Below are 26,472 nucleotides of genomic sequence, written 5' to 3'. Positions count from 1 at the left end.
AGATTCCAGTCCCTGTTATTTTCATCTTCTTTGGAGAAATCCCAAAGCGTTCCCTCTCTACCAAAATAGAAGATGTTATGCTCATACATGAGTAAGACCTAAACACTTGGAGACATTTACTCCTCTTTGCGACATTTCAATGTCAAACAAGGAGTTCTTTGCCTTGGTGAAGATCTTTGAGGCAGGATTTAGGGCTTTGACTTGCAGACACAGCACAGGGCACACAAGCTGCTCGCAATAACCCAACAGCTACAGCACCCGTCCCTGTTCAAAGCATCTCTGCTGCAGGCTAGGAGCACCAAATCCATGCTTCTGAAATCATTCTAGGCCATATTTTACTCTCTTAGTCTCTAGTACATCCGTTTATGATTTTAGATGGATGATGGGAAGTTTAGAAGTTTATGTACTTTGACTTCTTTGTTTAACCCAATATTTATAACTGAAAGCAATGCAAATAAGCCAGTTGAGCCAAATCTCAAAAAACACTGCAATAACGACACAACTCTGAACAAAACTTTTCATTTCCTTCCACCAGAATTGCTGCCATGGGAGTTTCCCCCATACACTCCAATGCATTTTTACACAGCTGGCCTTTCCTGCAACTCCCAGCAACAAGAACATCTCACCCTAGCGTGAGCAGCAACGAACACCATCTCACCTGTATGCAGCCCTCATCTACCAACAGCTCCCATATCGTAAGAAATCAAACATCAGCACCTCGAGAACCTCACTTGTCTTCAGTAATACTCTTGAGCTTCCAGCCTGCTTTTCCAAATCGTGTGTGGGGGGAAAAAATAATCCCTCTTCATGCTCCCAGCAAACGCAGTGGGGTCATTTGCTGGCTCAAGCAGCCAAAAGCCACATGTGGACAATTTTTTCAGCAGCTCACAAGTGCAGGACATCAGCTGACACCCCTCAATTGCAAAGCCTGGAACAAAAGTGAGTTTTGCCCTGTCCAAATGGGCTGAAGTAGGAGCGAGGCAGGACTGCTGCAAACCCTGAGCCTGCAGGCTGGTGGTTTTTAAACTAAAGAAAAAAGCAGTAGGCAAAAGTGTATTCAGGTGGTTAGGAATCAAAACAGGCCGATGCAAAACTCTTGGTGCCCAGACTAAACAGCCTAAACACTTCTGAGTCCTGCATTTGTCAGCAAACAGTTTTGAATGGTTTGCACAGCTACCCGTACCTTCCCCCTGCCCACCTGCCTGCTCTCCACAGCTTTCTCTTCCCCATGCTCTCTTGCTGGACAAGATCTGCACATGCGCTTCCTCCGCCCCATGCCTGCTGTGCACACACCTGCAGGGGTCTCCCATACAAAAACACTCTTGGCAAGGATGGGCCGTTCAGCTCCAGAAGACAAATCCTGCAGACCTGCCCACAGCTAACGCCCAGCAGAGCATGGTTTGCTTGCTGCACCACTGCTGAAAGCCAACGCTTGACGATGAGCACAGCTGAGCTATTCAAGTTTTAACTGAAGGTCACAGCATGGAGGGCTCGCCATGTCCACAGGAGACTAGCTGCTTCTGTCTTTGAGAACTGAATTGTGATGTTTAGAGCTTATTGAAAAGCTGCTTGGTGTGGAGTCAGAGAAATTAAATTTAGTCACTGACAGGATGGGCTTCCTTCTTGAGCAAGAGCGGAACTTTTGATTCTAGCTTTCTTTGAAGCAAACTAAGTTACCTGACTGAGAGTAAATGCAGAAAGGAAGGCTGGAGCTCCTTTTCACCCCAGCTAGTGCTTGCTGAGATGCTCATCACACAAGGAGCACGCTGTCTGAGGGATTTTTCTGAGCTGACACAGATCATTTTTTGGTAGAAAATAAGCTTTAGCAGTTTCCTGTGGAAGCTGGCTGCGAGAGCCAACGTGGTCAGTGCAAAAGAGACATGGCAAAACTTACTTTGGTAAATAACTTTTATTTACCACTGTCTGCACTGAGGCTGGTTATCTAAGCCCAACAACTGGATGTAAAACTAAAGACAAAACTTGCCTTCCCTACTGGATGCTTGCCATGGAAATAATTTCCGTCACTAGTAAACACACACACAAGTATTCTTGCTCTTCTAAGGGAAAAAATAGTCTCCTTTATGGTGAGCTGGCAGCAGATAATTTCTAGGAGATCATTTCTGTTAATCATGCTTAGGAAGTCACAAACGTACCACTGCATTTAATAAAGGCACGATCCCTGCTGACCTGCAAAGCTTCAGCTCAGCTTCGAGCTCTGAACAAACAGCTCCTCGAGCTGAAACAGGCTCAGGGATGAGCTCCACATCCACACACAAAACCCTGCAGTCCCACGGCCACGTGGAGGGGCGGGAGGACTTTCCGGTTTGGACCGCAGAGAAGAGATGGATACCAATAAACCCACAAAGGAGCGCTTCCAGGTTTTTCCCCAGGAGGGTTTTTACACAATCCTTGGTTTCTGAGGAGGATCTCTCCCTCTGCCTGCCATAATTTCGCTGCCTGTGGAGCCTTCCAGGTCTGCTCGATCCATCAGGCAGCACTGACATCACGCCTCAGCGCTGATATTTCAGCAGAGTTTAAACAAAGGCCGAGAAAAACCTGCCAAAAGCCTCACATAATCCACACGCTACGTCTGTGCCTGAGAAAAGGAATCGAGGTCTTACTGTAAATGAAACAATGATCCACAGAGGCTGGCCAAAATCCTACACTGCAGTTTGCTTTTTCAACAAACGCCAGTCTGGATGTTTTAATAAACTCAAAGAGTATTAGAAGGGGCTGTTCAGCATTGAAGAAAAATAAAATCCATCTCAGGTCATCATCTCCTCCCTGATTTCTTCAGAAATCCGCGCGTCAGCTTCATTTCACAGGGAGACAAATCTCTCCATGCAAACGATGGCTAAGTATCTCAGTGGAAGAAAAAGGTACTCGGTGCTCTTGCACTGACTACTGAAACTCCCCCAGATTTGTCCTCAGAGGCTCAAAGGCTCCACTTCGCAATGAAAAGCAGCAAGCTCGTGATACTTTGGGCCAGACGTCCCCTTTGGAGGGGGAAAACGTGCCTAATTTTGCTCAGTTTCTTCACGTCAGCCAGGCTGGCTGTTCCTTTCCCCAGGAAGGCAACCACTCCCTTGGTGCTGCACTTCTGGGTCCCTGGATCCCTTCTTCTCGGCAGCTCTCAGATGCACCCCATTCAGCTGCCCTTCTTCCAAACCCAAGAGGATTTTTTCCTTCTCTTTTCCGAGTCAAATCCCTGAATGAACAAATCCAGCAAGACTTCAAAGAAAAAAAAAACAAAACAAAAACAAACCACCACAGCCCCAGATTTCTTGCCTGTAAGTATCAGATCACAGGAAGGATAGCTGCATCCTCTTCTACACTCCACACTGCCCTGCTGAGCAGCCAATGGCTGCATGGAAAGAAATTCAAGTATTTGTCAGCCAGTCCTAGTTTCATTGAGATGATTTTTTCAGCCTTGGTAAGTAATGCCAAGATGTAGAGAAGGAATTAGCAAATTTTTAAATCTTTTCAGCAACACTGGCATGAGAAGAGTAACTGTGTATTTACAGTGATCACACACACACACAAAAAAAGAGTAAAAAAATAATTATCCAAGTGAGACAAAATGCAAAATATCAAATTGCTTCAACTGAGATTTTTGGTCTCTGGATAACAAGATTCCACTCAATCTGGAAAGTGCTCAGTAGGTAAGTGCAATGGCTGCCCCGCAACAAAGATGCATCTGTCTGAACCCTTCAGTTCTCCCCTTGGTCAGAACTGAATCAACATGGCAAAAGAGCAATTCAAGTCTGCAGAGGTCGAACATTTCAGACACAGAGACCAAGCTTCTCCTGAAAATGTACTTGCTCTGTTTCAGCTGACTGGGGCGTGGGTCCATCAGAAAGTTTACACTTGTGGGCAACATCTGCACTTCCACAGGGAAAGAACCAAAGAGATGCAGGTTTAAGAACTAGCAGCACCACTTACAAAAAAACACAGCAGCACCTCCTACAAATCCTGCCTGACATCTGCAACGCTGGTGCCTGATGAAGAAGTTTTGGTGCTGTGTTTGATCAGTCAGCTCACAAAGGACTTACTGAAAGCAACAGCAGTTCTGTTTTGCTCAGTTACACCAGCTTCTAAGCGTTCTTTCAAGAAGTTAAAATATGCATTCATTTATTTGTTCTTTTTCCTCTATAAATTCTACATACCTACAAGTGAACATGGTACCCATGCTGGTGCTGTCCCAGTGCATGGCACAAAGCCACCGTCGGGTCCATCTGGCTCAACTGATGCTTGATTTCACACGTGCCTGTGCAAATAACACCCCAATACCTTCCAGCACACAGATGTTGCAGAAGAATTTGTTTGCAGAAGAAAGCTAGGGCAACGACCCAAAGCCTGGAACTTTTTCAGATCTTCAAGTCACTCTCTTATTCAAAGCTTTCTCAAAAAGTGATTACTTCTTAAATGACCTGGCATTCCTGCTGCGACCAACGCAGCCATTTTTAACAGGGTCAGATCAATGACATTCTATCCAAACTCACATTTTCCTTCTGTTTATTTCTGCAGTCTGCAAGTCCAAGACGCAAAGAGCATCCAGCTGCTTATACCCATATTTTACAGAAGCTTTCCTCTCCCTACATTCAGAGCATTGATGAAGTGCTATGAAAATCTGTGCGCCAACCCCTGAATTCAAGGAGTAAGACAGCACAACAGCTGCCCGAGGGAAGGAATGGGAGAGCACCACGTGTGCACAGAAGGACAACAAATTACCTTCTGGCAGGAAAATAGGAGAAGTGAACCTTCTACACTATCCAGAGACTTTTCAGAGGGATGTAGGAAATCTAAGGCAGCTGGGCTCATGGAGCACACTCCTCTGTTTCAGCAAGATTGGATGCGATGGGAATCGGTCAGGTGAGATGTGCCAACTCACAGACACCTGTCCCAGGTGACACTGGTACAGCGGTCATCCAGGGAGGACAAAGCACCCTCTGTACAGGCTCTTACACAGTAAAACAGCAGATGGCATCAACAGGTTCAAACCAGAACTAGATAAATGCAAGTCCGTAACTGAGCACCAAAGAGACAGAGTGAAATGCACCTGCAGCATATCCACCACCACCTCTGCAGATGCTGGCAGAGGGACATCAGGCAACAAAACACAGTGACTTCATTCAGAACCCCCTACTGCCACTACCTGGAGCAGCAGAGTGGGCTGATGGACTTACAGTTCCTTCAGTAGTTTCTTATACAATTACTGCAACCAATTTCAGCATTGGAGAATTCTGGTGAGGGAGCTCTTGAATTGCTGAGCAATTGAAGAAAACACCATGAGGAACGGCAGGTTTTAGACCCATCCAGAACTTGCTTGCAATCTTTCTAGTTGTAATCTCAGAAATGCTATTTTCAGTCAATTATACAGGAACTGATGGCCAGCTAGAAAAAACTTTACATTAAGGCCTCATAAAAAAAGTCTTCCTAACTCCTTAGTGGAAAACACGAACAGGCTACATTAATGTAAGACAATCTGCCCTTCAGTGAAACTAGAAATACAAATAAAGCTCATTAGCTGTCAAAGCTAAGTGACTGAAAGCAGAGGCTTACCTCCAGCAGGTCCGACACGATGGGCAGTATTTCGGGGTTACAGATATCGATGGAGTCATCCCGATAGGTCTTCTTCTTGTATCGGATGTTACCCAGATGTAGTATTGCAGACAGGAGAGAGAAAATTCTAAAGGAGAGAGACAGATCTCATTTTCACTTTGTTGGTTTTGTCTGTTTTTCCTTAAATCCACTGAGAAAGCAAACAACACGCTCAGTGTGAAACCTGGCTGCAAATCTTTGTCAGGTATTGAGCGGGATCCCATCACCATGAACTCTGACAGGTGATAAAAACTCATTCAAACACTGTTCTCAGTACATGCCTTACACAACTTCATATCCCACCCTTTCCACAGCCCCCTCGACCTCTAGACATCCAAGTGCTACCTTTCTATTCGACTTATTCCTCTAATCTTCTAGTCTTCTCCCTTAGGCCAACACTTTCTCAAAAATTAGGCTTAAAGCAAGCACTCACTTAATTGGCTTTGTTGTTTTTTGTTTTTTGTTTTTTTATTTAGTCAAGTACCAAACTTGCAGTGATTCAGCCTTTTTGAAAAGAATTCCATTCTGGTTTTCTTGGACTCGAAAAAATAACTCAGGTCACCTGATTCCCAGCCTGAAGTTCAACATAACCAAACCCATGGTTACAAAACGGCAGGCCATATAACAAGAAAAAAAATGAAGTTCAGGATAAATCACAGCTGCCTTCAGCTATGTACTTTACTTGTCCTTCTGGGGACCTAACAATCATTGAAATTGCATTTGATTCCTCACCACACCACCAGCCTGTCTGGACAATGCAGCATCACCCCTCTGAGCCTGTCCTACATTATCATAGCGTTATAGTATGGTCTGGGTTGAAAAGGACACAATGCTCATCCAGTTCCAACCCCCCACTGTGTGCAGGTCGCCAACCAGCAGCCCAGGCTGCCCAGAGCCACATCCAGCCTGGCCTTGAATGCCTGCAGGGATGGGGCATCACAGCCTCATTGGGAAGCCTGTTCCAGTGCCTCACCACCCTCTGGGGGGAAAAATAACAGTTATCATGCAGTAAATCAAAATCCTGAATTTACACGGATATCCTACTCTGCTCAGACACTTACCCACTGCTTTCCTCTGCCAACTGAATTACCTCACTGTAAGCAACCCTGCGCTGCACACAGGCTTTAGAAAACCTGTCACTGCAACTCGATTCCTGCTGTGTAATGAGTCGCCCAGGGCAGAACATGGGAAGCAATTTAGTTCTGTGCTGCCCTCCTCACTGCTGCAGCATCTGTCTCGAGTGCATGCAGTGGCATCAGTTCAGGGAGCAGCGATGCACCATGATGCTGTCAGGACAATGTCAGCGTGCTCTTGACGTGAAACAGACAGATGGGAAAAAGAAGGGTGTATGCTGATGTATACAGAGTGACGGTAAAAGTGTGCACACTTGAGTTTATCTATATGTGTGGAAAGCACAGAGAGAAAGCAGCATTGATTTCACCATTTGTTAATGCTTGGGATAAAGTATGAGCTTATGAAGAAGATTCTCAGGTAGGTGAAACAAGTTCTTACTGGAGCAGAAAGCAAAATGATGCCTCACTGTAAAGGATTCCTAACTGCTGGCTGGCACAGAAACTTGTTAAGAAGAAAGAAAATTCATGCTTAAAAGAGCAGGAGGTAATCGTAGATGTAGCTTAAATGTCATCTCCTCTAGGCGATGAGTAGGGTTTCAAGTGCCATTAGCACAAAGCAAAAATTCCCTGTTCCTACATAAACCTCCTGAATCTCAGAAAAAGGAACCTGGTTCATTAAATTGTTGTCTGAACAATTTTACTCAGAAAAGCACCAGCTTTCTCACTGCGTTCCAGCTACTGATTTGCCCTTCAGCAATGCTTATGATGTCAAAAACAATGCTCCCCCGAAGATCGCTTATCAATACATATTTTTTCTGAGCCTGTTTCTAATCTTAGCAACATATTTGTCAAGTTCGTTCAGACCTACTCAAACCTCTGGAACAATGGAGCCAGTCAGTGCAGGAATTACTCTGTGGTTTAGTGCAGGATGTAAAGCACACAATTCCTCGCCATTGGCAAAAGGCAGCGCTGCGATCCAACCGAGAAGCCCAAGTTTTCAACCAGCATTTGCACTGAATGAAGGGCTGCTGGAAGCGAGTCTAAAAACTGGCAACTGCGTGGAGAAGGATTAGATTTGATGCCTGGCTTTCTGATTAAACTAGGATCTGGATTCATTACACGCACAGTATGACTATTCTGAATAGTTCACATCCAGATGCCAGCTTTTTGCCAATATGCACAGACAGCTTGATAACAGTAACGAAGGGCACATTTTGCTTATATCTTGCCATCGTGATTATTCCCTTATTGTACGAGCAGTCAGTGTGTCATCAACCCTTCTCACAACACCAAAAAGTTATTCATTTACGTTAGCTTGTCTCACTGATTACAGGGATCATTTTTATGTTTTATATTACTATTATAAATGTACAACGTACTTGGTATTAATACAATTCAGTAATACAATCTGTTAACACAGAAAATAAACTCACTGTCTGCGAGTCTTGGGAAGGAAGCCCACCATCTCCATGGCTAGCTGTAGGCGCTCAAAGTCGTGCTTCAAGTCCTCCCCTTCAACGGAAAAGCAATCCTGCTGGGTTCAAAGGGAAAAATTAAGTCCTGCAACTGAGGCCAGAACAGGTCCAGATGGCCAAGTCAGCACTTCATAAATATCATCCCAGGATCTCCACGCTTTTATCGGCAACTAGAACATTTCCAATCTGGCACTGGGAAACGAGATACGTAGGAGGCCTCGCTAATGCGGATGCAGAATAACAGTGGTTAATTGACCCTGACACCCAGCCCCTTGGATACTGCTCTGAACCCTGCTCCAGAGCAAGAGGGAATGCACAGCACCACAGCAGACAGAGCAAGAAGTGCACAAGCAATGCAATAACAATCCACGATTAGCTCTAGAGGCAAGGCAGACTTTTTCTTCGTCAACACTGGAAAGAGTGCACAAACTGAAGCTGCCTAGGAAAACCAGCTTTTCAACAGTCTGCCTACAAGCAAACCAAAGTGCAGTTTTAAATATGATAACTATTTGGCCAGAATTGTGGAGAACAAGCATGCAGAAAGGCCGTGAAGTAGCAACAGTGTGCTCGTTTCCAGGCAGTTCATTCCACATTAAGTCCTGGCCCTGGCCTGGTTAGGAGCTCCTTGAAGTAAATAGGAAGAATTCTGTTCTAAAATACTTCAAAATAAAATGTAATTCTATGTCATCAGTGAATGAAATGCTGCATAAGAAAGGGAAAGTTTCACATCGTTTTCGTGAGCTTTATTCCAAATATCAGTATGTTTTTACAGGGAATTTGAACCCACTCCTACCTCTATCTCCCAGCAGTTAACGTGTCACAGCTGAATGATTTAGTTAGCCAGACTCTTCCCAATACTTAGGGCGCAGAGTTAAACTAATCCTCCTTAAACGAGTAAATAAACTACTAAAGCCAAGGACCTCGTGCATGCTTTGACTGACTTTGGGGCCCCTACGGATTATTCATAGCTCAGATTTTATACTTTTTCCTTAAAAAATCCCCAGCCTCCAATTCAGAATTATGTTGTTGCCTGTCCTACGATATAAATGCTGTCTTAAACCTCAAAATATTTACTAACACTTAAATGGAGACTTTCTACAAGCTAGTCCACTGCACTATTAGCTACTATTAAATAGTAGCACAACCCAAATGTGGGCTGACTGGCATCCCCAGCCATCACAAATATGCTGTGGGTAATTTCAGGAGTTTTCACACCCACTAAGGCAGGACCTGGAGTCCTGCAGAACCAAAAAACGCATCCACAAATTCTACAAACAAGCTTTTTGAAGAACTTTTTGAAGGGACGACAAATGCCACTTTTACTGGCCATCCACATTCCAGGAACCCATTTCGTTTGGTGGCATTGTTCACCCAAAATAATTCACAAGGCAACAGCGAAATACCACAGCTGACTCACAAATACTGCAATCCGTGCCAAAGCCATTTAATGAACAATTTACATAACAATCGTCAAAGTCATTAGTCCACATGGAAAAGCTTTTTGCAAATTATCTACTTAAAAGCAGATGCGCTCCATAGTGTTTCAGTTCTGTGCTAGGTATTGTTTCCTAATGGATTTTATATGCATACATACATATGTATTTTTAAAGCATTTATGTATAAATAATATGTATTTTAAGGAGTGTATATACATATATATTTCAAAAAGTTCCACTGATTTTAGAGCAATGAGTCCCCTGCTTACTACTGGCCAACTTCAGCAATCCATGGATTTCTGGGAAAAGCTCAAAGAAGTTATAATGGGGTTTCATTATAAGCTGGAAGTGTGCGTAAGGTGCAGCCCAAAGCCTCTGTTGTCATCTCACGGAGGAAAAGGGCCAGAGGATGCTTAAGAGTAAATCATCCCGAAAGCCAGGATGTGATCTACCATGAGCAGCACGGAAAACAACCCTGAGCAGAGTAAAAATACAGCCAGCCCAATTGTAAGGACATATGGTTTTCCCACTCAAAATAAGGAAACGAAGCAGGGTTTGGTTTTCCTGGCATTTCTCCAGTTGATCTTCCTAACCCACTCCTAAAGCAATTCAAGTCTTTGCAACTCGTTTTGGTATCGTGAGGCACACAGGGAAGCAGCCCTATGTTCTCACAGGACCTCATGAGGATGCCAGTACAATATCTGAGGCTTCTGAACTCTGGGAGGCTAAACTCCCTCCTTCTTCTCCTCTTGTAACATGGGTTTGCAGCTGAAACCTTGTTAACACGATGCCTATATGGCCACAGAGAACAACAGCTCCTTTCCACATCACCTCATCCTCCAAATCTCTTAGCTGGGTGCAGCAACCATTACATGCATGGCAGAATTAGCTGGGACAACATGCAGCTGGCTGGAAACATGCTTTGTGGTGCAAGACAAACCAACACAGACCATCACAGGGACACATCTGCAAGCCACACCAACACGAAGCACACCACTGACCAAAGCCACAGCCCCTGTCTTGCTTGCAAAGGAGCTGGGGAAGGGGCGAAGCAGCACGATCTCTTTCTTGGATAGCTCCATTTGGAAAGGACAGCAGAACTATTTTCAGAGGAGGAACTGTTTGCATTCTGAGCAATAGGAGGATCTGATTGTCTCACAGATGGCTGATGGGGCAGGTTTGGTTTTGTCTTCTTTTTTCCTGGAAGTTGGACGGCAGATACACTGCTACAACCACAGCGAGCTGATGTGAAACGAGCCAGCTCTTAGTGCTTCCAGATCCTGATTTGCAGTTTTATCAGGCAGCCATTTCAATTTCCACAAAGCTGCTGCCTCACAAATCACTCCGCAGCAGCCAATTCACACAAAACAATCTGTATTGTATATCAAGGAGCTACTATTTGCAAAAAACTAGATGACCATATCCAAACCAAACTGCTGAAGCTTTCCAGACAGAAATAAGCAAAAAAGGATAACAGAAAGGGTATCTGTATTGCCACCAGCTAACACACAAGCAACACCAATGCAGGGCAGGGGAGAGGATCAGCAACAGCTTAACATTCATCTCTGCCCATGTCCCAGCGTGCCTCGCCAAAAAGGCAGCAAGAGGAGCAGCCCTGCACAGCCCCGAGGACGCAGGCACTCGTACTGACCGGCTCAGAGTCATAGCAATACTCATCCCAGCTCTGTCTGAGGGGTTTCTTTGTCATCTGAAAGCAAGGCAGACCCAGGTAAGTAGCATTCAGACCCAACACGACTCCCACCACCAGCTCTTCAGAAAGGGAGGTGATACTGACCTCCCAGATAAAAGAACTATTATTCTGCATAGTCATTCCTGATCTATTTTATCAACAGGAAGTTAGATTTATAACTATTTCACATCTGTGATGCTCTGATTTCTCTGTAGTGTTTTCAAGTGGAGGTTTCCCAAGCTCTGAGCTAAATGAATTGAAGCGAATTGGTTGGAAAAACCTTTGCTTTACCTACAGCCAAAGAGCTATTTATGCAGAGTTGCACTGATTTCTGTTTCTGCTCTCAACTTTTGCTCTGGACACACACACACATGCTGCAAAAGTGTGATTGTTTCACTAAAAAGCACCAGCTTCTCCTGAGTTCCTGTCATTTTCCAGTCAGACAGTGAAGACTTGAGAGGACTCATCCAGGCTCAGGACTCAGAGCTCCTGCAAGGAACACAGAGGTGGCACTGGGGATGTGGATTCCATTAAAACAAGGATCTGATCCTGCAAATTACTAACTTCAGCATGGATAAATATGAATGTACAGCACAGAAATCATTCAGCGAGTTGCTCGATGACTCCAGTCACTGATGGGAGGGGGATGTTCTAAAAATGCCTAGCAGATATTTTAAGAAAATTAGCTTTTAGAAAGAAACTGTTTTTTTTTTCCCAACCTTCTCCCTGCACTTACAATCAACAGAGCATTTTGTTGAAGTACCTGAATAGATTATTCCTCATCTGCAATGCAAAATACACTTTTATTTTGCATAACAATGTGAATTGAGGAACCTGGGAGAAACAAAATAACTCAAGGACCCAGTGGGTCAGTGATGGGGCCTGGCTCAGTATTGCATAGCTTTTAAATTTTAGTGTTTAATTCTAGTTAGATATTTATATTCACTTCTGGGTTTGTTCTCTTTCCATTTTAAAAGGCTGAGATTTCTCTGGGATGCACTGAAGAAGTTACTGTGAATGCTCAAGCCTCAATTTAGTGCTTTCCCCTTCTATGCTCACAGTTTCTTTCCCCATTCCTCCACTACGACTTTCTTCTTCTTCCTCCTCATTTTCCCTTTTGTCCTTTGCCTACAGGACACGGCTGTTGCTGCACTGTTAGGAAGCCAGGCAATCACCTCAAGGAGCCACTATTCCATAGCTGTCAGCACTCACTGGCCTACCACAAACACTAAGCGCAGAGAAATGATTATAATCAGAACGCTGAGATGTCATTGCTCTCCATACACTGTGGTCAGGTGAGCCCAGAGTCTGCTTCCATCACCCACTAGATGAACCTCTGCATCCTTCTGTGGCCTACTTGCCTACAGCAGCATAGTTTCATTATTTAATTTAAATATCAATGACCCGAAGCGCTAAGATACTATTAAGTAAAAGGAAAGACTGTAATTAAAGGCAATGTTTGAGGCTAACAGAGAACTATCAGATTGCCCAACAAAATCTGTGCTTGACAAAACATTCCATTCAAATCATGCTGGCGCTCTGGAGCTGCAGAACTGCAGCACAGATGGTGGGAGGGAGCACAGCACGTTCTGCAACCTCTGTGCTGCTCACGGATGCAGGAGGCACCAAAAGAGCAGAAGCTAAACAGAGCTGAAGTTCCTAGCATGCTCCTCACTTGTGCCAATTTCCCAGTCCTGCTCCAAGTGGGTGGCAGTCATTAATAGCACGCCATATTTTGGCTTTGAAAGCCCACTTTAAACATCTTTAAAGAGCCCCACGTGATTTACAGAATATTACAGAGTTAAATTATATTTCTACAAAGACCAAAGGCTGTTTGTGCTGCACAGTGCATGTGAGCTGCTCTCCAACTCGCATGTTAAATTTCTCTTTATGGCTTTTGGCATTTCAGGCCAAGAAAATTGCAATTGCAGTTAAAATCAACATAGAACTATGCTCCATCTCATCCTACTCCACTGATTTTATTTTTTTGAGCAAAAACCTGTAAATTCTCTGTTTACAAGTATCAACACACAGCTGCATCTTAAGCATGGAGCAAATTAGATCTCCTGAAGTATGAACTGAATTGGCACTGATGGTATCTCACACGTTCTGAATCCCCACATTTTCAGTGGTTTCCGTGTTTTCATTTACATTAAACTTTTTTATTGTTAAATGTAAAGGCTCGTGCTGACAGCCAGCCATAAAGAGACACAATTAGGACTACATCCTGAATGGCATCACACATTTTTCTTTTCTTCTTCTCAGCAGCCACACGTTAATGCCTCAACATTCATACAAAGGTAGATCACTACTGTTTCTCCCTTGTTTGGCTTGTGGCTTCTGTTGTCTATCCAACATAACTCCACTTAGGGGACAGAAAATGGGCAACACTGATTTTTTTTCATACTAAGAAGTGTTCAGGTTGCCAATGCAGACTAATTTACAGTGACGGACTGCTGCCTATAGAGCACTGAAATGACCCACATTTATCACTGCACACGCTGATGCTTATCAGTGGTGGAAAAGGCAAGATGTTGCCAGTGCCACCAGTAGAGTAATCCCACCTGGTTGAGGTAATGGTACTCCTCAGGCTGCTTAAGATGAAATGCTGATCTCTCTTCCTCGCTCGCTCCTGCCAGGAGGTAATAAAATACATGGTAGTTCCTGGTGACAAAGAAAAGGATGTTAAACTTGAAAACAGACTGCAGCATTGAGTAGAGAAACACATAGAAGTCTCGTAGCTTCACATTCCAGCTTCCCAGCTCAAACCTGCACGTACACTTTCAGCACATGAACAGGGTTTATCACGTCCACTTCTGGGTTTGTTCTCTTTCCATGGTCCCATGGTTTTTAGCTATTAGGGCAACTTTGAATGCAGTTAGAATTCCAGGGGATGAAACAACAAAATATGAAGCTAAAAAGGACACGAATCTGGAAAAGAGTCACTGAGTCCTGTGTCACCAAAGCCTTCTGAGTGAGAGACAGCTCGGTCTGTCACTGTTCTGTATCGGTCTGATCTCACACTGATGCAGGAGATGAAGACGCCCTGATTTACGAAGTTTTTTGTAGATTCATCACATAAATAAAAATTAGGGCCTTGTGCAACAACTAGAGTGCTTAATACTGAGAGTGGTATAGATATGGCCTGAGAGCACTTTGCAGTGATGCAAGAGCTTAAACCAAGTAACGGAAAGCTAGATCCTCTTTATCCATGGATGCACACCTCCAGGAAGGGATTTCAGGAACTCCTGGCTGACATCGTTGTGTTTTCCTTCAGAAACACATGCAAGGCCTATATACTAATTAGAAAGCTCATTTGCAGTGCAGGATTGTTTACTTTTTAAAAATAATTCATTGCCACTAAAATAAGTAATACATTGGCAGCTGCAGTTCTGTGTGACAGAATAGAAAAACAGCCCCTCCAGGATAATGCAGCTGATAGCCCAGCTGAAGTGCCTCCATACCAATGCATGCATGGGAAACAAGCAGGAGAAGATGAAAGCCATGCTGCAATTAGGAAACTATGACCTAAGTGCTATCAAGGAAACATGGTGAGACAAATCGTGCAACTGGAATACTACGATAGAGAGCTGCAAGCTTTGCAGAAGAGATAGGAAGGGGAGGAGGGGCAGGGGAGCTGCTCTCAATGTTAAAAAGTGGATGGACAGCAATGAGCTGCCTCTGAAAATGGCCATCATCAGTTTGAGAGCTTACGGGTTGAAATTATGGACCAGATCAATAAAGAACATCTGGTGTTCAGAGTCTACACAGACTGTCAGAACAAGAGGAGCCTGCTGACAAGGCTTCCCTGCTTCAGCTGCAGCAATAGTCACAGTCGCAGGCTCTCATCCTGATGGGGACTTTCAGCCACCTGGGGATCTGCTGGGAAGGCAACACAGTGAGCTGCTCCAGGGGACTTCTGGAGTCCATCGACAATAAACTCCTGGTTCAGGCATTAGACAGACCGACCAGAGAAGTGATACCAGACCTGGTGCTCACAGAGAAGATCATTACCAACATGGCTGAACAAGGACCTGCCGGTCAGGCTGAGGGACAGGAAGGAAATATACAGGCAGTGCAAGCAGGGATGGCTGGTCTGGAAAGAGTACAGGGATGCTGCTGTGATCAGGGAAAGCCAGAGCGCAGATGGAACTGAACTTGGTGAGGGGTTCTTCACAATCCCAGCTGTGAGAAGGTCTCACGAGAGCAGCGCTGCGGAGAAGGACTCGGGGGCTCTGGTGGATGAAAGCCACAGACGAGGCAGCAGCGTCCATTGGGGGCCGGAAAGCCACCGGCATCCTGGGCCGCACCAACAGAGGGGTGGCAGCGGCAGGGAGGGGACCGTCCCCTCTGCTCTGCCCTCGTGAGGCCCCAGCTGCGGTGCTGCGCCCAGGCCTGGGGCCCCCAGCGCAGGAAGGGTGCGGAGCTGCTGGAGCGGGGCAGAGGAGGCACGGAGATGCTGCCAGGGCTGCAGCACCTCTGCTATGGAGACGGCTGAGGAGCTGGGGGTGTTCAGCCTGGGCAAGAGAAGGCTGCGAGGAGACCTCAGTGAGGCCTTCCAGGACTTGAGGGGAGCTTATAAGCTGGAGGAACACTGACTTTACATGGTCTGGTAGTGATAAGACAAGGGGGAACTGTTTTAAACTAATAGAGGGGAGATCTAGGTCAGCTATTAGGTGTAAATTCCTTACTCAGGTTGCGCAGGGCTGTGGGTGCCCCATCCCTGGAGGCTCTCACCAGCAGGCTGGATGGGGCCCTGGGCAGCCTGATCTGCTGAGGGCAACCAACCAGCCCACAGCAGGAGGGTTGGAGCTGGAAGGGCTTTAAGGCCCCTTCCAACAGAAGCCATTCTATGGTTCTGCAACTCCATGGAAAACCTTCAATTTTTTACTTCTGCTCAAATATTCCAAATACTTGAATAACAAAACTATTCCATGCAATACTCATCTGTTTTGCTTCAAAACAACCATGACATGGGTTTCATACTAACAGCATAGCAGTATTTCTAAAACCAGAACTGTGGTTGATTTCAAGAGGAACCAAGCTTAATTATCACAGCACCTAACAGTGTATTTGCCAAGACTGAGGCAGTCTGTGCCATCTAACTTTGGGAACGCTCCATCAACATTAGAGAAAACTTCTCACACAGCATCTATTCCCAAAAGAGAAACGCAAAAGTGCCAGAAATTGAAATACAACAGGTGATGGAAAGTTAGAAGCAGCCAATTTGTTGCACTCAGAATAGTTACCATTTTAGAGGAAATAACAACTAATATTAGGAAGCAACAGTTTGCTTAAATTTGTCGTCTGTATAATCTTAGCTTTTTCTAAAAGCCCTTCTGATGTTTTCAAGAGCTGTAAAATAGAATTAAAATACCATATTCTTTCCCAAATTAGATACTAAGTAGTTGACAAGCTGTGTAAGAATACAAATGGTATGGCATTAATCATATAGACAGTGGAAAATGTAAGTCAAGGACTGTTAATAAAATAATGACTTCTCTTTTCCCTGGGCACTACATTCCTCCCTAAACAGGCAGCAAGATGGCAAAAACAGGCTTCTATAGCCAGGCAGTGTCTTAAGAAATAAAATCTGAAGTTAGAGAGACTTCAGTACAAAATTATGAATGAAATACATAAAATTCTATATAATAAAAAAATAATAAAAGTAGTAACAGTAAGAAGTGCAATGAGGAACATTTTGTTTTGGAGCCTGCAGCTTCTGATGCACCTTCCCCATCACCCAGTGTGCTACCAACTAACCCAGGTGCAGCCTCCTCCATCTCCTGGTCATAAAGGAGTATCAAGTTCCCACAGATGACCAAACCAGGAGAGTTTGGTGAAGATTCAATGCAGGTCTTGTTGTGGGTTTGTATGATTTTGATTTGTTACAGGCAAAAGTTAAACATTTGATGTGATCAGGACTCCTTTTTTGGGTGTGGAATCTCCAATCATGGAGATGTTAAAATCCATCTGGGCACAGACCTGGGCAACACTTGAGGAGTCCCTGCTCGAGCAGGGGTCGGATCATACGGCCCCCAGGAGTCCCTTCCAGCCTCAATCATTCTGTGATTCTGTGATACGAGGACTGCTTCTACCCTTTAAGTCCACACAACATTGAAATGCAGAACATCCCACAGGTGGAGCCTCGCAGCCCATCAGCAGAGCACCCTGCATGCTTGCTTGCTGGTGCAGCGCATCCAAGCAAAGCTGTCAGAGTTTCTGTTTTCCCCTCCAAGCCAACATGGCACACAACGTAAATACAGGCTTTATCTGTGAAGCACGCAGTCAGAAGCACGAAAATCCCCATCCCCCTGCCAGCCCAGGCAGGGACTGGAGCCATCTGTGCTGCACTATCAGCACATCCGGGAGGCAGAACCCAGTGAAACACAGGCACCTACCGTTCGTTGTGCTCCTGGTAGACGAGCCTGGACTTTTCCAGCAGATACTTTTCAACATAAGCTCTGGAAGAAGAAATAAAAGCATTATTCATTGACCCAATATTCAACTTAAATGAACACAGCTTTACTGGGACTTTGCAGTTTTACTACACCAAAAAAGCTTCAGCCTTGTTTCACTTAGTTATATAAATTTCTTCCTAGGCAGAACAAGCCCAATATTATGTTTGGCTTTTGAGGTTTTTTGGTTTGATACAAAGCCAAAACTAACTTGGATATGAAAAACATGATCTCAGATGAGTTAGCCTATGGGCAGGGAGTGCAGGGGGGAATTTTGACAGAAACTAAGAATCTCTGATACCTATTTAATTCAAACCCAGCAAAATAAAATTGCTTGCAGACTGAGATTTGTGCACAAACCCTCCTTCAACCAGAAACGCATCTGGGTGCACAAGTTTGCAAGCTAAGATTTAGCCATGGATTCCATGCCCAAATTATCACCCCCTCTTCTCCAGCAGCCACTTTGCTACAAAAGCTTTGGGTTATTAACTTGTGGATATGGTCAAAACCCAGAGAACTGCAGAAGTTTCTTACTGGCGTTGACATTTTATCCTAACAGCCTCCCTGACGAGTTAATTTCATATATATATTAATAACTTCACTAGCTAAAACAAGCTTTGACATGTTTGTTGCTGTTGTTTTTTTTTTTTGTTTTTTTTTTTTTTTTTTTTCTCTCTCCATTCAGTGCTAACCAGTAATGATAGGGACGTGGAAGCTAGAGCTATAATTGCCAATGTTGATGATGTAACTTGACACACAGAGGCAGAGGCTGGGCTTTTCCAGCCACCGACCCACAGTGATGTGGCACCGACAGCAGCCACGTGCGAGCTGCACCCCCAAGGAGCTCTGGATGTGATGGGACAGCACGGTGCCCAGCATAACCCTCAGATGGCAGACAGAGCCAGGCATTATCCAGGAGCAATTCTCCTGGGGCAATTCTCAGCGATTCTCCTCTACCTTCACCAAAAAATAACCAACCTGGCCGTGCCTGCGGGGTTTTGGGCTGACTTTTGGGGCAGTGCTTAGGAGAGGCTGCAGGAACCGGCACATCCACACACCTCAAGACTCCCCTGCTGCACAGGAGGAGTAAAGAAAGGCAGGTGGGCTGCAGCAAGCACCATTATCCCGGCACGAGATGTGCACCAGGAAGTTCTTTTATTTATTCCCTGTGAGGAAGCTGAGGACAGCTATGGATATTCCTCTCTGTCTAACCTTAAGTTCCTGTTTTACCAACTTCCCAAGCCAAGGCACGAAGCTCCCTGAAGACTCAATGAAGAGACGGGGCAGTGAGCGAGGCACCAGCACGGCCTGGGTCCCGGCACAGCACTGGGCAGCAGCTTGGCACACAGCTGCAGGACAACCTAGATCTAGTCGACCACGCTTGACACATAATCCCTTCCCCTGTGATTTCTGCTCTTATTATAGACTCAAAAAACTCAGTTGCATGCAATAATTTAGGTTGGAAAGGTCCTCTGGAGGTCATCTGGCCCAACCCACTACTTAGAGCAGGGTAGATGTAAGGAGAATGCTGCTCTAGCAGGATGTTCTTTGCTTAGTGAGAAGGTGATAAATGAATACAAGTATGTTCCCTGTTCTAATAGGACAGTGAAAAGGAAAACAAATTGAAATATAAAAAAGTAAACACCCCCAAATGTTCTCTTTCTATTTACTGGTGTCAATTATGTAGAAACTACCTTATTATTACCCACAGTCTTAACAGTAAAGAAATGTTGAGAGTACCTCATGCAAAGTACTCACTTAATCATGCTACAGAACCTGTCCCTGGTATACCAACTAATATCATCAAAACCTTGAGCATGGATTTCACATACAAATCCCACCATGCAAAATACCCACCATCCTCACAGTACCTGCGACGCAGCCCCGTGCTGCTGCACAAATTTAACATTATGGCAGTGCACTGTTGCTTTTAATTAAAATCTCTCCCATCTGGCTCTTCTGCAATTTTAAGGAGCACGTAAGATGTGGAAGCTTTTGATCATCTTAGGAGGACTCAACGTGTTGCAAAGCCCTTCCTCCACTGCTCACTTATCTCTGAACAGGACATAATAAATTCATAAAGCCTTATGGGAATGCACTTAAATGAAGCCTTTGCTCATACTCCACTGATTTCCAACATATCTTCAAAGCCTTCATTTCGTGGGGTGGGGTTGGCTGCTCCTAAATCTCTTGGCTATTACACCTCTTAAGCTGAAATTCGCTTTGAGTTTGGGTCATTATCTGCATACAGTCGGTAACCAAATACCCAACTGCTATTTTCAGCCCACAAACGGAGCAAAATTCTGATCCGAGCCTGCAAATTATACTTCACATTAACCAAGAAAATCATATGCACAAAATGGGGACGTAACCGATTTGAATGGGCTTAAAAAAAAAAAAAAAAAAAAAAAAAAAAAGTGTGCTTAAAAGCTACGCTAAATGTAAAAATAAAAATTAAGAAGAAAAATCGCAGAACTTGTGATCTTCCTTGTAAGACAATGGAGAATAAAACCTCACTCTGGTATGCAGGGAACAGCTGAGTTATTTTTGTAATGTCTTCTCACTGTGGTTGGGGCCGTGCACACTCTCGTCCCATCACGTAACGAAGACCAAAGAAATGAGTTTGTTAAAGAAAAATTTCTCTCATTTTCAGAACCACTGCACACAAATGCAACGTTATTTGCAGGTAAGTGCCAATAAACCATAAAAGGCACTATCACAGAGCTGGCCAGCACGTCAAGGTAACAGGTTGTTAGGGCATCTGCTGGATTCTATCACCCTGTGTTTAAGTAGGTATGAAAAAAGAAGAGAAGCTTATCCTTTTAAGAGAACTATTCACCAGAATTAATAATAGAAGGGGAAAAAAAAAAAAAGAGCAGCAGATAAAAGTTGGATGAAAAAACAGCTGCCTGACTGCAAAGAACACAGAGTACCCAGGCTCATTTGAAAAATTAATGGCACCCATTTGTGCAATACTGTTCTGGTGGAAAATAGGGAAGGAAAAATGTAAAAGCAACTCTCTAAATTAACAAAGTCCCAGCAAGAGATCTCTTAGCTAGCTGCAGAAATTATAAGCCCCTGGAATGCCACTCTACTCTCCGCTTTTCCAGCTGAGCTAATTACCCAGCCAAAAAGCAGGGTTAAGGTAGCCCTGCTCCCTTCGGGCTGGTGTGAGACACTGGGCTATGGCATGATGTCATCTGAAGAATCCCAAGAGAAATCCAGGTCCAGATGTGTCCCCCAGAAGCCTTCACCCAGCTGTGGCCATCACCAGGAGGAGCTCACCGGGAGCTGTGGAAGCAGGCAGTGAGGCTGGAAACAGACCCTGTGGCAGCACAGCGGAGACAAGCACCTCCTAACAGCAGCCTGGGGCACAGGGTGCCCTAAGTGGTCAAGGGCTGGCTTCAAGAGACACTTCAGGGTATGGATGGAAGCGTATGAGGAATCAGACAGCAGTGCTAAATCATCTGGCTCCATCTTCTCTGTAACAGCTACCAGGCATCTGCAAAATTAAATCCCCTTTGGCTTTCTATTTCTGAGTCTGAGCAAAGCCAGCCTGCAGGCCTCTGTGCCCATCACAAACTCTGGCCCCGTGACCCATCCTCACGGCCCTAAAACATTGCCCTTGCTTGCTCTCTTAAGAGGAAAAAACTACATTTTGGCTTAATTATAAAGTTGACGTTATGATTAATGAGAACTGAACTGGCTTAAATCCATTCTCAGGTGTATCCATGCTTTGATGTGCAGCGCAGATAAACCAACCTTTGCATAACATTTACATACAGAAAAAAGGCAGGCTGTGGATCCCACTGCCACTCACCCTCGCACAGTGCCCGTCTCCTGGTAGTTCACTTGGATAAACTTGCCAAAACGACTCGAGTTGTTGTTATGCGCTGTCTTTGCATTTCCAAAAGCCTGTGAAGAGAATGAGACAGCATCACTGCATCTGAAAAGCTGCCACTTTTCCTTATGGACGTGCACATCACTACCAACGCACCTCCAGGGTTTTGCTACTGCTGTAATACAGTAAGAAATTAATAAAAAACACAGGGAGTTGAACGAGCTACAGAATAACAGGATGAGCTTCTGGGGACCACGTTCACTTTCAGTTTAGGATTCAGAAAGGTTAGACAAACACTGTTGAAAAGTGAAGCGTCAGCTACACAAGAAATTTAATATTTGACGTTCTTACATTCTGCGTTAAGGCTACACTTTATTATTTAAATGGATATAAAAGTATACTGCTCCAACAAGACTAACTTCTAATGAGCTAGCTGCTTTTTAATTACATATGGAATTAGGGGAAAAACACTTTGAAGGCTACCCAGGTTTTAGACAACGTCACGCATCGTGCAGACATAACCCACAGGATCTTCAGTGTTTCAGACACCATCGGTTCAATTTGTCGCTGATGCTTTCCCAAATCTAAATGCTTTAATGCTTTACGACACAAAGCTTTCATTAAAACTCCACCTTACCGAGGCATCTAATGCAGAGAGCCATCCCTGAGCACAATCACCACTGGGAACCTTTAAGAGCTGCATCTCAAAGCAGCTTAATTGAAAACTGGTGTTTGCAACTGTGCCTAAATCACTTCAGTAGTCTGGCTCATGGTGACTGAAACATCCCAGCTGCCAGGTACAATTAATGCTTCATTTATTACACCTGTTTTGGTAATTGCTCCCCTTTACTTCTAAGCCAAACGTACTTAAGGCAATTATACACAGGGTAATTTCTAGGAGCTGTGTCTGTACGTTGAATCACAATTACAAATACATTTTGTGCTAAGGCTCAATATTAGGGTTCAGCCCAGAGCTCCCAACAGATTTATTTCCCACTCAGCTATTTATTGGAAAAGATTAAAAGGGCTTTACATCTATAATCCCCGACTTCTCAAATGACCTTTGCAGGTTTTACTTTGCAACTAAAACCCCCAAAAATAGGCCAAGTGAGAGGAAATCCTTCTGAAAGGCACTTGATGCCATCAGCCCTGCATCCACGCAATGCTCCCGTTCCCAGCAGCCAGATGAGCACCCAGCCTTCCCACCAGTGGGATGCAGCACAGCGTGGGCCCATGGAGCAGCCAGGTCTCAAGCATCCCTCATCACACGCGGTGTTACATCCCAAACCGAAGGCTTGCTAACAAACGATGGAATTTCCCCCTTCTTTGAAGGCACGGATTTGTTTTGGCTCAAGCTGTTGCATATGAATTTCCACCAGTTGACTAAAACAAGTTCTGCAACGGCAGAAACCTGCCAAACGAGCAGCTGATGCTCAGGCTTGCAGAGAGGCTGATTCCACACAGGAAACTAATAAGCCTTCCCATACGTGGGCTTCCAAGCTTTGCAGGTTACACACACTTAAGTTTTCTGCCTTTTCCCCAAAAATCACCTGTGCGCACAGGAGCTTTTCCCCAGCATCCTCACCGTCACCCTGAAGCCCTCCCTGTGCCCAGCTCTTTGTGAACAAAACCACAGCCCGGTGCTTAAATCCCAGGCATTCACTTTCCCCAAACAAGCATTTTCACATGATAGTACTATTTCAGCATTACCAGAAGAACCACCTGTCCCCTTCTAGCTGTTTCACCCAAGCAGCCCAGCGAGCGCCTGCCTCCTTCCTGAGGTGCTGCACGAGCAGCCGAACCACAAAACCCTTCTAAAGTCATGTTGGACATCAACACATTCCCTGACCCCTTGCATCCCAGCAGGAAGGTTTCACCTGTTTCTCTTTGTGCAGGGTGAAACATTTTGAATGTGGTGTGGGGAACTGCACCAGTCCTCCTTGTTTATCTCCCCATTATCCCCATTATGAGGAACGAGCTCTGTGACTTCTTGTCCATCCATGTGTCAGACCACGCTACACGCTGCAGTACGAACGCCCACAGAACTCACAGCCTGTAATATCACTCTTTCAGTCGTTTTCTTTATTGCTCACATAAATGAGAAAGCTCTCTGCCTTGTGAAAGCTGCTTTCTCTATGGCGCAGGCATGCCGGCGAAGGGCCAGAAGTACGTGAAGGCATGTCTGGTGTTTAATTTGACACAACCTCATGCATTTTTGTTTGGCTCGCCACGTTCCTTTAACAGAACTATCAGGCTATATTAAAAAAAAAGTGCTATTAATTCGATTTATGCATGTCTAATCTACATATCTGCAACGGCAGGGCAGAATATTCTACTTCAGCTTAGGAAACCACAGAATGAGTTACAACTGCTGCGCTGAAATTACGCTCTGTTCGCATCACTCCACTTCTCGAAGCCGTTGATTCCAGCGCCGAGCGGAAAAACTCAGTAACAGCATTCCTGAAATTCTTGGGGAGACCAAAGCTTGTACTGGCTGGGGCTCAAGGCTTGGAAGGAAACGAGCTCAATGCGCTCCTGTGTGCGAGCGGAGCACCCGCCTGCCCATCCAACGGCTCGGCACAGGCAGACCCGGACCTGGAGCCTCCTACAGCACTTCTGCACAAAGAGATGCCTATCGTGGGAGCCGAGCGTTTGCACCGCAACTGAATTTGCCAGGTGATACCAACAGCAACAGTGCTCAGAAATGAGCCGTGTTCCCAAAACTGTGCAGCTTCCTTCGACTGAATCTCAACACCTTCAGTTCAGCCATCATCTGCTCCATCGCCTGCAGGAATGCTCGCTTCATGCTCATTTGTGGGGCCCAGGAGGCAGGAAAAACAAAAGCGAGTGTGCTTGCGGCTGAAGAGCTCGCCTTCCTCCTCTCCTGATGAGGCCAGCACTTTGGTCTCTTCATTCTGGATTCAATATCAGCGCAATCTGGAATGGCTATTACAACTGCTGTGAGGATCATCTCCACGACTTCCCTCAAATAAATTCATTTTCTAATCCTTGCATCTAGGAAAATGCCACCCTGGGGCTGGCAGCAAGCCCAGAGGTTGAAGTCACCTGCATTCAGGCCAAGGAGGAGAAATGTCTCAGCAGCCAAAGATTGCCGTGTTCTGTGGGCTGCTGGGAACTCATGCAATGCAGCAACTCCTGAGAGACTGGGACAGGAATTCACAAATAAAGAGGAACAAAAAGATGAACTTGCACAAGTCTATTTGCCATCAGAAAGCCGCAACAAAGGCCAGGGCCAGAAGGAAGGACAGGACACAACCAGCGTAACACTAGGGACACACACTCCAAAGAGGTCCTGAATTTGCATCCATAAAACCTAATTAAAAATCCTGACAGGACAAAGACTCCGCCTACAATTAAAAATAATGATTAATATTGAGCTTGCTGACCTGTGACAACGGCTATTGAGCACAACAAAACAAGCACATCGCCACAGAAAATGATTAATAGCAGAAAGTTCCCTTTTTAAAGCCAAACATGTTTTTCTTCCAGGCAGGAAAGTACAGCCCATAGGAAAACAACAGCACCTTCACATTTCATCCTGCTGGTAATGTTCAGGTCTTTCTGTGATCTCCACACAGAGCATCGTGGGCTTTTTAAGCTGGTCCATGCAGTTAAGAACTCCTAGACTGCATCTTGAAACACGAGGTGGATGTCAGAGATGAATTTTGCTGGGTTTTGTTCCACCTGCAACTAATTTCACAGCATTCAACCTGTCAGGAACCTACCTTTTTTAAAAAATGCACTGAATCATGACCAGAACGTGATCATTTCATCACCTAAAATGCACCTGGAGGTCAGGAGTTAGAGCTTCCCTAAATTCCTTCTCACTAACCTTGCCATGTGAGGCTCTATCTCCTCCTGACCATACCTGGCTGCAGAGCACAGACCCTCCACCCCCGCCAAACCTCCCCAAATTCATCTTCCATAACCTGCATGCAGTAGGGCAGGGTGCTTAAAAAAGCACCGACAAGTATGAGCCACAATTTGCATTTCTGCAACGTACAATAGGATCTGCATTTATGATACGTCCACCTTGCAAGGTGCCGTTCTGCATGGCCAACAACAGCTCCACACGTCTGGTTTGCAGCAGTGAAACACCAGGTCAGGCACTGACACCTCACTCTAATTCTTCGCACGGTGGCTCGATGTTTCATGAGGACTAATGAAACCATTTATGCTTTTTACAGTAACAGCACAAACCACCAGATATTTATAGTGCATGTGCTGCGATGCCTGGGCAGCTTTTGCAAAGAACAGACCTGCAGCACGGAGCAGAGCCACCAGCTCAGATCTGCTGCACCTCTGCTTCAAACCCCAGAGGTGCTGCAGCAGCTTCGTCTATAATGAGAAAATACATCTTCCCTCCTTGCCACGCAAGCAGACTGCTGCAGGAAGAAGAAACGAAGAGCACAACTCCCTGCCAGCCCTGCAGAAGCCATCTGCTCAGTGCCAGCCATCGGATCCAGCATGGAAATGCAGCTCTGTACCACGAGGAGGGGGCCGGTTCCTTCCTCAGCACAGGAGCCTGTGAACTTAAAGGCACCAGATCTGTACTCAGTTTTGGGCTCCGAGGGCCCTGTGAGGAGACAGGGCTGCTGGGATATGGCCACTGATACGTATGGTCCTGGAATCCACGTTCCTGAATTAAAATAAAGGAAGATTACTTAAAATGTAATGAAAGCACTCTCTTGGAGAACGTTTTGGCATCAGTGTAATTGAATAAAAGAAGTTCCAGTGTGTGTGAAGGAGCTTTCAAGAAAACCACTGAGCACAGCAAGATGTTCTAAACAGGAGTCATTTCAATGCACAGTTTGAGGGGAGATTTCAAGTTCTGCTGATGCAGGGGCTACATGAGAAATTGGATTTAATGCCATTAG

The 26,472-nt window shown here is 45.1% G+C and overlaps 1 protein-coding gene across 1 annotated transcript in view; it reads right to left on the bottom strand.

Moving 5' to 3' along the window:
- MYO9A (myosin IXA) overlaps nt 1–26,472 on the bottom strand; it is a gene marked incomplete at both ends in the record, with an annotated part of 131,334 nt that overhangs the window by 86,718 nt on the left and 18,144 nt on the right. The window contains 6 exons of the mRNA XM_079540626.1: nt 5,563–5,689; nt 8,108–8,205; nt 11,237–11,293; nt 13,840–13,939; nt 17,677–17,739; nt 21,554–21,648. Of these exons, the coding sequence (XP_079396752.1) occupies nt 5,563–5,689; nt 8,108–8,205; nt 11,237–11,293; nt 13,840–13,939; nt 17,677–17,739; nt 21,554–21,648 (540 nt within the window). The remainder of the gene's footprint in view (nt 1–5,562; nt 5,690–8,107; nt 8,206–11,236; nt 11,294–13,839; nt 13,940–17,676; nt 17,740–21,553; nt 21,649–26,472) is intronic.

This window comes from Tetrao urogallus (assembly GCF_951394365.1).
Source record: "Tetrao urogallus genome assembly, chromosome: 11".
Classification (NCBI taxonomy): domain Eukaryota; kingdom Metazoa; phylum Chordata; class Aves; order Galliformes; family Phasianidae; genus Tetrao; species Tetrao urogallus.
The sequence above is the reverse complement of the archived record's forward strand: the minus strand, read 5'-3'. Positions and strand labels throughout refer to the sequence as shown.